The sequence below is a fragment of the Cephus cinctus genome, unplaced genomic scaffold, assembly GCF_000341935.2.
Source record: "Cephus cinctus unplaced genomic scaffold, Ccin1 Ccin1_scaffold0401, whole genome shotgun sequence".
Taxonomy (NCBI): Eukaryota; Metazoa; Arthropoda; class Insecta; order Hymenoptera; family Cephidae; genus Cephus; species Cephus cinctus.
Genome location: NW_014333085.1, coordinates 1,086,875 through 1,098,049, shown reverse-complemented (window position 1 = coordinate 1,098,049; position 11,175 = coordinate 1,086,875). Strand labels below are relative to the sequence as shown.

Below are 11,175 nucleotides of genomic sequence, written 5' to 3'. Positions count from 1 at the left end.
AATCAACACTCTGCGAATTTCCTTCAATCGCGATATCCTCAATTTATAGATCCCCCACGTTGCTTTCCCATCGTGATTCCCGGAATCTGGCGAAAGTCCAAAAGGCGAATCTATCACCTCGTAAATAATCTGGACCCAAAATGGCAAATTAAGCGCAAAGCTAACTATTATAACGGAGTCACCCGGTATAGGCGCCAGACCATCGCCCTTCGGCCGCTCCAAAATTTAAGAGCGCGAATTTCGTCAAACCATCGGAAACACGTGACCCAGCCGCTGCCTGTGAATTTACGCAAGATTGATAAGCCAGAGAGAACCGGGACTGTTTAAAAAAAAAAATCGTTTTTCCGGTCAAAGTTCAAAAAATCGGATGCTGGGAGACAAGGGACTCTCGTAAAAAAAAAAAAAATTCTCGGAGACAATGGACCATTCGGTTCTCAGCAACAGCTGAAGACATTGAACCAGCGATATTCGCGATAAAATTTGCAGCTTTCGCACTATGCCAAAAATAAGTCGCGAACCGACGTCCCAAATCCGCGAAGAATCCGCCCCTGCGAATTGCCGCCGCTGATTTAACGTAAAAGCAAATATCCGCCGGAACGTCCTTCGATCTCAGGACGGTTTCCACGAAGCGATTCGTCCCGTTGAAATTCCAGCTAGCAACTTCCTGTTCCACAGCGACCAGCAGAGCGCGACGATCGATAACGAAGAAAAATCAAGTAAAAGATAAAAGGGGAGGGAGGGGGGGGGAGGGGGAAAGAGTAAAACTTTAATCCCGCTCCCCGCCACTCGTCACAAAGAAGCCTGAGCTCCTTGAGCCGAAGAGACTGCAGCATCCGGAACCGCGTATGCGTAATTCAGAACTGCACCGCGCTGCCGGTAACTCCATCGGCGGGGAGACCGCAGGTCTTTTCACACAGACAACTTGTTCTCCCGACCACCTCCACGTGCTACGACTTCCTTATGAAACTTTTATAACAGACTCCAAAAATCTCCATCCGTAATCCCCCCCCCCTTCCTTCCGGATACTCGTACCAACCAACTTCCGCCATTCTCAAATCCTCAAACCTTCGGTCCATTCGAGCGCACGTCAATCCTTAGCCCGCTTACGATGATTCTAATCAATTGCTATGACGTCACTCTTTATTCAGCCAGTCGGTCCTTAGGTTTCACGAAGATCCGTACGGAGCACAGAAAACGGCTGGACACACGTGCCAGGACCTCCGTAACTCAGTACCATAGATCATGATCCGATCTAGCCAAATTTCGATGTGGTCGGAGCGATCGTTTTGTGAACGCATAATCGATCAACCGCAGAACGTTAGATGATCGGGATAGGTTAGGTCGGGTGGCGAGTAGAGAAGCGATAATAGAGAATAGAGGATCTAGAATATAGAAGGTTGGACTGGAGATTAGATGCGTGTATATATGTATATACACGGCAGTGCGATATAACGCTATATAGATATACGGAGAGTGTAGCCAGAATGGAGACCTTCGATTTGAAGTTTGGATATACGAGAAGGGGCCATGGGGGCCTATGGGTGCCATTTTGCCGGAATGACTGGCGATTCGCAACAAAGTCCTTGAGGATTAGGACCGTGAAGGACCTTTGCTCATAAAGATATCTATACACCGGCTGTATACATAGGCCGCGTGTACACGGTAACGGGTCACCCGGGATATATTAAATATCAGTGTATAACCTGGCATCCGTAGCGGATCGAGGATCTATTCCCGTGAACAATGAGATCGTTCGTCTGTCAGATCGATCGTCTCCGGGTCCCCGGTTCGGAACGAGCCGGGGATCCTTTATGTAAATTACAATCCGGCTCTATGAGTAAAAAAGAAATCCTTTCACTAATAAAATTCGTTGCTTCCCTACTAATTGACATGGACCGATAATTGACGTAGGAATTAAAAATAAAAGTTACCTCATTAAAAAATGCTGAAAAAAAATAATCCGCCTCGTTATTTCATGACGTCATAATACTCGAAGGGGGGAAAAAAAATAAATGCAGAGAAAAGAGGATTATTAAGATCAATTAACTGAATCGGGCCGGAGATAACCGATCGAAGTCTTTCAATGACAAAAGCAGGGAAGTCTTATCAATTTTCCTCACGTCATCTCCCGCGTGTGATCCTCCGTATAGGCTACGCTCGAAAATTTCCTTCCGCAGGAATAACATTGTTGCTACAGTCGAAGGAACCAAAGTTCCACGAGGAATCGACTTCGGATCGCAGCCGACCGTGTTTATGCGCGAACGAGTGGGAATACGCAGTCCTATGACAACACGTGGGCGATTCGCCCGTTGACCGATTTAGCGAGGCAGATCAATTAAAGGGAGGAAATATTATTAACGAGGTGAGTAACGAGATGAAACGTCATCAGTGTAAATTTCATATTATTCCAAGAGATTTGAGGATGCTCGATAACCCAGGTAATTTTGCCAATCGTTCGACCATATATTAACCAATTAACAACGCTCGATCGATCAGTATCAGAAATATCGATTGCATTGAGTATTCGTTGTGTGGCAAAGGGCGGTACAATTTGTGACGTAATAATTGCCAAAGGTAATTAATCAATCGATGAACCGATTACGAATTAGAGATAGAGGATACGTGCGCTATGGGATTCCTATAAATATACTGATCGCGTAATACGATTTATCGTTGCGGGACACGTTCGAATAAATTTTTCGAAATTCTATTCTTTGTGGACAATGATTTTTCTTCGATAATTTTTTTCAGTACAATTTCACTCGTATACTCTCCTATATCGTGATTATTAACAAAACGCGTTAGGTTGGGTTGATTAATTATGTATATGTAACAATACTTTTTTTTTTTTCACGTCCATCAGGAAATATGTCAGGCAGAATCCGGACGAACGTTGCGAACCTACCTACTGCTACGTGTTTAGCTCATCCGCGCACTGTGTTCTACATACTTAATCGCGGACGGGACAAAAATTCGTGGCTGAATTATAAATTTTTAATGACATTCCAAATTTGGCGATACTCGAGGGAAATTTGGTATGTCGCAAAATTGTGATATCGAATTCGAAATACTATATATATATATATATATATAGAGAGAGAGAGAGAGAGAGAGAGAAAAAAAAGACAGCAAGAACGATAATTCCTTAAGAAACGTTGTATTTCGCTCCTGATTGGTCCAGCACGATCTGACTTTGATCCCATAAGCCGCGCAGTGCACCATTAATCATAACGAGGGGCATTTCAATGTAAGCCTTCTTAAGCTACGAATAAATCTGCATTTGCCTATTGGCAAATGAATAAATGGATAAATCGGTATTAAAAGGTATTAAAAAAAAAAGAATATCGAATAATATATTCAATTTCACGTAACGCGGAGTCTGCTGTCCAAGGTGCGCGGAGGTCGAGTCGAAGTGGTTCAAAGTTCAGCGAGACACGTAATAACGCTGACTTCGCGATTCGAGCGTCCAGGTCGCAGCAGATCAACGTCTCGGTAGCGCATGTTGAATACATCGCCCATACGAATAACAGTCATGCACGCTACAGTCTATTGGCTGCGAATTTCTATAGTTTAACGTAACGACTATACCTGTACAAATTCAAACTGACATTCGACAACCTGCTGGAAATTCTCCCAATCCTGTAGTTGCGGCTGTCCAACAGTTTTCTCCCATGAATGTATTATACAATTTCGCATTAAAGATCTACGGCAATATGGTCGTGCAGCCCTTCCGAAGGAACGGCAAACAGTTTTAACAGTCTGAACTCTGCGAACGCCGTGGAAACATTCTGTATACCGAGAAGAGATTAACGATCGACGACACGTAAATACATACGGGGAGTAAAATCCGACGTGGGTGGATGGCTGCGAGCTTGAGGCTCGACGTCGACAACGGCGTCGACATTACGGCTGCCATTATCGAAAAATTTTTTTTCTTTTTACGTAAAACCGCCGAAACAACGCGAGCGTGATTCTCGGGGATTTAACGAGACGGAAATACGAAAGGAGGGAAAGAAAGCTATAGGGTCCTAATTAAAAGTCTAACCTTAAGGAGGTGGAGTGGCTGAAGTGTGAAATTTCATAGGCAACTAACTTAATAAAATCAAGGAACTAGACCAAGCGATTAAATTAGGCACTTTGGGGAATTATTAATATTCTTCCTATGAAAATATTAAAAGTTAATGTATTTACACGTGTCGCAATATATCTATGTGGAAGAAGGAACTGAGGGGAACAAAAATGATTGGAAACTTTTATCGTGATTTCAGGTGTAAATTTACGTCATCTATTTAGGTCTTTATCGGATTGCAGAACAGTGGGAATTTCAGGTAGCGAAGTAATTAGATTAGAGAACAAACTGATCTAGTTGATGGTACAGAGGTCACTGGTAGAATTGTTACAGGATGGAATTGGCCCAGGAATTGAAGGAAGACGTCGAAATGTCATGATGTCGAGAAACAGCGTATTAAACCAATTAGAATTATTTGCTACTCCACAGGGATGCTGTTGATCTTCAAAGAGCTCGCTGCTAACAACGTTATCTATTTCAATTAATTAATTCACTTAGCATATGGCGCGTGACCTGCCCTTGGAAAGTCCAAAGGATTAAGCAGTCGAGGTCGTCACGGTTTAACAAGTTCGACGGTTACGATCGAAATAATCCCTTTGCCTTTATCCAGGGAATCCGGGGACTCTAATAAAGTAAGGGTGAAAAATACTTCTTGACAAAGATTGATATGACAAAAACTTTTCAGCGTTATTGGCATAACGTTAGTAGCGAAGCGATTTACTTGGTAATTACGTAATTGCGTACTGTTTACTGTAGAGAATAATAATGGTTCGAACTTTACCCAAGTTGTCGGCCCACGCGCCCTCCAGGCCCAGAAGAATAATCACAGTGACAGTCAACATGATGACGAGGATGAATATTCGGCAGGAATCCTCACCGCGACACAACCACGCGATGCATTATTTGTCAAAAGAACTTTTCAGCGCGCACTTCGTGCCTGATAGAGTAACGATAACTTCAGGTAAATTCAGACATTCTTGCCACGGGGTATATATTGAGATTTTTGTATTTACGATGAAGTTGCACTGTTGTCAAGAAATATATTTTCCTTGCGACGTTCCTTTAATCGACACGAAATCCGCTTCATATTAACGAATTGAACAGGTTACCGATTTACCGCAAATCAATTTAAATATCGAGGATTGGCAGCACTTTTAGACCGGACTTCGTTTGCCCAATTTCCATTAGAGGATTTAGCGGCCCGTTAAGCACACTGCTGCCACCACTAGAGCACTACTATCGGGTAGTAATTTGCGCACGAACACTTTTCGATCCTTTGTCATTCACACCATATTCTCTGGATACGTGACCGTGATAACGACGAATTTTATGCTTCCGTCGATCTTCTTGTTTAACGTTTGAAAATATAATTTTCGTTACACTTTTCTCACTTGAAAAATTCGTCAAGGGGAGAGCGCGTCTAATAACATGATGGTCGAATTACAAATAAGTTCACTAGCGCCACTCACGGAGGTATTCGTAAAAGAAACTAATCCAGTAGAAAGAGTATTAATCCACAATGGCAGTAATGAAATTACTTATCCTTTAGGTACAATTTTACGTGACAATCCGAAATTTCGATCCCGACAACGTTCGATGTCAAACGAACGAGTCGTAGTCGTATGAAATTGCCTAATTGCTGATTCGATCAAATTATTCCAGGGTTCATGGCAGCAGAAAGGTTTCGAATTAATAGCTGGCAGTAATGCTCCAAAGCCACTATTCACATTGATTCACAAACTGTCACGATTCATCCACAATCGAAGCATCAATGCTATCGTTTATCCTGGAATTCCGCCTACCAGACTAATTCAAATCAACATACATTCACGAATGATTTAATCCGATACCCAAGTACAAAGGCGCCACCACACTCATTTACGTTGCTGATTTTTCCGGCAAATTAAGCCAACGTGACATATACGAGAATGAAAGTAAAAGTAAAGATTAATCACGGCATCACTACACAAGAAGAAACAGTAGCAGCCAATGGCAGAGCCGGTAAGGTCTAACGAACGCGTGCACACGAGCGAACGGTCGGCGCGCGACTGAACGTTTGAAAAGCAACCGACGCGTGGCGTCGCGCACGCACGCTCGAACCCCACGCCGCTCAGCCACTCGCCGAGCACTCAGCCAATCGTGAATCTGCGGTTCAATTTGTGCTTTTCATTTGAGATTTAAACTTTTGAAAATTGGACGCTCCGAAGGAGATGCACTTATAAGCCACTTCGACGTATCTGACACTACGGACTCTTGACTGCCACCCTCTGCCAATCCACACCCAGAGCCATGCTTATGCTGAACTGACAGTTTCTTCTCAGCTTTCGGAACGACTCCGAGGGTAGATAAAAGTCAGCAGCCAGAAAGCACCCTTCTGTGAAGAGGGCGCTGGCCTCCTCAGTGCGGATCATCATTCCCCATCTACAAAGCTCTATGGAATTTCCACGTGAAACTCGTAAGGTTGGTAAAACACTACTTTACCTGGTAATGCCGTAATTTTTTCTTCTCCTCTTTCCGCCGCTTTTCTTTCTCGACTCTCACCCACCTCTCGACGCTACTGAAATTTTCAATGATTCAAAAGTTTGATTACGCGCGTTCTGGCACCTATTGAAAGTTTTGCCAAAAAACAAAATTCACCCCTACCATTCAACAGATTGCGCTGCCACGATGATTGTACTTGGGGAATTCTGATACGAAGGTAAAAAAAAAAATTTGTTCGACACTACCGCATATATGTCACGGACTCGATCCATTAGCCTAATTAAGTTGATTTGGAAAGAGGCCACTCGAGAGCAACGTTAAAAAAAAAAAAGAAAACCTCGAACCTTGTTTGTGCATCGCAGTTGGGTTCATCATACCAGTAGCGTGGGTTAAGGGAATTACTGTCTGCCACGGGGGCCATGTGCAACTGAAATTCAAGCATTCGACCATTTAGCCATTCAGCCAGCGAGGCATTCAAGCATTCGGAGCCCGCAAGAACTGCCCAAAAATACTCCTGCCTGGGCGTCTGTTTCAGATAGCGACTACCATACCACCGTAATACTTGCAGCTTAATTTTATTTATCCGGCGGAGCGACATCACCGAGACGCCGCCATCTTGAATACAAAAGCTTTACCAATGATAACCTTCAGGATGATTTATGAGCATTCCTATAATCTCCTTTAGTCTTATATACCGTTCCCTCCCTCTCTCTCTCTCTCTCTTTACCGACATCCTTGTACTCCCCATAACCCTTGTTACTCATTTAACAGAAAATCCCTTGTCTCCTGTAAAACTTTATCATATTTACGAACGCACGTATTTAACCCGGCATATCGTAATTATCCACAGTCCGTTCGAGCACGAAAAAATAATTCGACGATTTAATTCGCATCGCGTGACACGTCCTTGAAATTGCCTCGCGCTGTCCAAAACGATTCCCGACTCGATCAGTCCTTCCCACATTTTGGACACTCGAACGCTCCGTTAAAATATCATTAATCAAACTGTCCTCTTTTATACATTTTTTTCTCCCTACCAAAGCTTCCCACCGCAGAGCCAATTCGAATAGCCCGCCCGCCAGAAGCGAACAAACTTTTCCGACGACGGCTTAAAATTTGACGTGCCATCTTCTTCGGTGAGTAGCAAAAAAAAAGGATTTGCGCGCAAAAAAAAAAAGAAAGCAAACCAAAAAAAAAGTATAGAAAGTAGAATTAACTAAAATTGAAAAAAAAAAATGTCTACGCGCATATTAAACTTTCTCAGACTAGACCCAGACCAATGGTCCAGCCGTTAAACGCATCTTGCACAATGTACGTGGCTGGGAGCAGCGTCAGACGGGGGACCCACTCTCGTATCTTTTACTTCATTAATTCGTTCTTCTTCTCCGCTTAATGACGTTCCTACCACAGTACAACGAGCGGGTCTTGTAACAGTAAGTCCAAGTGTAAAGTCAAAGACATCGACAGTCTCAGAAATACCGGATGTGAAGTATGAAAAATTAAACGCGTCAAAATATTAATAGGAATTCCCATGAAAACATAAACCGAGCAAAGATTGCTTATCAAAGAATTAATAAATTTTCGCCAACCTCCTCTCTCGTCTCAAGATGCTCGTGAAATAGAATAATCTTAAAGTATAGTGATCGAGCAGAGCGAGAACTACGGTAAAATAATCGGCTGCGTCTATTTTGGAGATTGCAGCGGCACAAACTTAGCGCAAGCAGCATTTGTAAACACGTGAACTAAGAACGAAGAAGGAAACGGAAGTGGCGACTCCTGGGAGACCTCTGGCTTCAAAGGAAACCATGCTCGAGTTACCGAACCCGTGATAAACTTTCGATCCGATCGACTCGCCTAAACGATCCAGTGCTCGGGACTCTTTTTCTTACCTTTTACGATCAATCGCAATTTTACATTCATTTATTTGCACAGTCGTTTCACACCTGGAAGTCACTTTTGCAGTCGCTCCTCGAACGAGCCACGTGACAGGAGCCGTCGGGCTCCCAGGGGAATTTCTGGATGTCGTAAATAAAGAGGGAGGATGAGGTCAGCTAACCAGCAAACCAAAGCGAGAACGTATTTCTGGTGGTTAACCCGACGTTATTTGGAAAACCACCCGGCATGTACCTTTACGGTACATAGTTTTATATATATATATATATATATATTTATATATATATATATATATATATATATATTTCTTACAATTTTACTACAGAGAAATTTACTTTTTTTTTTGTGTCTATAATAAAAGTAAAATTCTCCATAAGTTTGGGACACGCGTTCAGCCAAGATATTTCAACTTTATTACACGTACCGTATGCATCGGGGGCTTAGTTCAATTACCTCAATTGGCCCAAATGCGGACGCCCGGAGAAAACGCGAGGAACCCGGCTGTCTCCATGTTTCAAAAAGTTTTACCTTCACGCGAAACTTTGCAATGCATGCAATGTCATTTGCATCTGCCATACGTATAGGAGGGTCTCTCTCCCCTTTTCCACGTGGCTTCTCAATGACGTCTGTATAGGAGGATTCGAGAAGCAAAGCGCTTACGTCGATTCCAGCCGTAACGTAAAGGTCCCTGACAAACTTAAAAAGGACTAGTACGAAAGCTATAAGAAAGTTAAATTTTTAATTAACCTCGAAAAACTTATCTCTATCCCAATTCGCTATGTACCAAGGTATCAAAACCTTCGAGCAGGTCGAATTTGGCTTACAATTGCCGGCATCTGTCACAGTCGAGTAAAGCCTGGTGCTACGTTGGTCAACTGATTTATTACATTTTTGGCTAGTGTCCAGTTTCACTTGGGGCAACCGTAATTAACTAGCAATCAAATTGACCCAAGGAGAGTCCTACGTTGCAACCGAGATGAGGCCTGGAAAAAAAATCGAATCTTCTCGCTCGAGCTCCCAGACTTTATTTCCTGGCTGGATGATCATTCGCTTCCTGCGCATGCGCAGCAGTTTCAATATTTTATATCAAATACCGAACAAGCGGTGACACACGGGGAAGATATAGGAATGTCAAAGGAAAAAAAAAAAAAAAAAAGAATAAAATACATGGAACGTGAAAATATGGAAAAAAAAAAAACACACCGAAGAGCGTAATAAGGAGTCGTAAGTCGTGAGTATTGCGAAGCGTAACGGGAAAACGGGGCCCGCAAGGATTTGTGTGCGCGTGGAGTTAGGAATCCTAGAGATTTCGAATTACGGGGCGGAATGTAATTTGAAGTATAGATATAGATATTAAAACGAATCCACCGGGAGGGTTCCTGTTTTCCAAAATTCCTCGACGATGCAAATTAGTTTGGCGACTTCGCTGCGACGGTTGAATGAGGGGGGGAAAAAAAAAAGTAAACCGACTGAATTGGAATTTAGAAAGTAATTCGAAGTAGAAAAATGAGTGGGAGGGGGGTGTCATGCGGAAGTTGAAATTGGAGAGAGACTCTCTGGTGATTTCGTGGAAACTGAGAGAGCAAGAGAGAGGGGGGGGGAAAGAGGTAACGCTACGGGATTGGCCATTTTGAAATACTCCCAAGCAGTTATTGTTTGATAGTATAGTTGGAGGCCCAAGGAAAGCATTACGATTCTCGGTGTATTTATCACGGCCGGTTATGACGTAAAGTAATGGGGACGGGTTCCATTAGATAAATTACATTTTTTATCTTCTTTTGGCAGTTCGCTTCAGGAGGGGCTGCTCGACCTTCATCAATACACTAGGCCGGCCCCGTCCATCTTGTTCATAATAAATTATGCCCGGAAATGTTGCAGATCGTTCGAACCCCCCTTCCCCCTCCCCCGCCCGCGAACTTAGGCGCGTTTTGAATTTTCTAATGGCTAATGGAAAAAGTCTAAATTAGACGTTAAAAGAGTATCGATCACAAGAAACGTGTCGCGGAGAGACGAGATTTCAAAAAAAAAAAAAAAAAAAAAAAAAAAAAAAAAAAAAAAAAAAGATCTTCAGGTAATACTTGAAAAAATTAAAAAAAAAAAAAAAAAAAAAAAAAAAAGAAATCGACCTTTTTAGAAATTTCATCAATCACCTGTTTTACATTGACTACCCTGTACGTCGCTACAGTAAATTCGAAAAAGTTCACGTAGCCCGATATGCACTCGAAATCATTGGAGAGATGGAAAATCGCCGTTTGCCAAAGTGCATCACCGGTAGGACGTTCGATTCGCAAAATCTATACGACGCGAGGACTTTTCGCGAGATGAGCCAATCGCTATGCAACGGCTCGTTAAAGCGTTTCATTTTGTTAAGGATAAACGTTCGTGATTTCATGAATTACGGGGGCGACCGCCGACCGCGGCTGCAACACTCGATATTTATTCATTATTCGTTCGAGTGCACTCATTGGCGTGCCATTACGTAATGCCGATGGACGTAATCATAAAACCCAGCTAAATCCTGCTTTCGTCGAAAAACACGCGAAACCGTAAATCAATAAAATTATTTTTCAATAAACATTATTTCCACCAAACCTCCTTTATTATTAAAAATTATTTTTCAATAAACATTATTTCCACCAAACCACCTCCCCCGTCCCTGTGAACGGTCCAGAGGTGCCATTTAATTTATCTCGATAAAATTTCAAATTTTACCCCCCCCCCCCCCCCCCCCC

At 42.7% G+C, this 11,175-nt stretch overlaps 1 protein-coding gene across 6 annotated transcripts in view; it reads right to left on the bottom strand.

The window, feature by feature from the left end:
* Window positions 1-11,175, bottom strand: part of LOC107267421 (protein eva-1 homolog C) — a 106,365-nt gene that overhangs the window by 67,057 nt on the left and 28,133 nt on the right. For 2 of the 6 annotated variants that reach the window (XM_015739116.2, XM_015739118.2), the window contains exon 1: window positions 4,851-6,125. The exons of 3 other annotated variants lie outside the window; for them this stretch is intronic. In XM_015739116.2, the coding sequence (XP_015594602.1) occupies window positions 4,851-4,911 (61 nt within the window). In that variant the 5' untranslated portion in view covers window positions 4,912-6,125. Of the gene's footprint in view, window positions 1-4,850; window positions 6,126-11,175 lie in introns of those variants that run through there. One more of the 6 variants, XM_025084628.1, reaches the window with a different exon arrangement.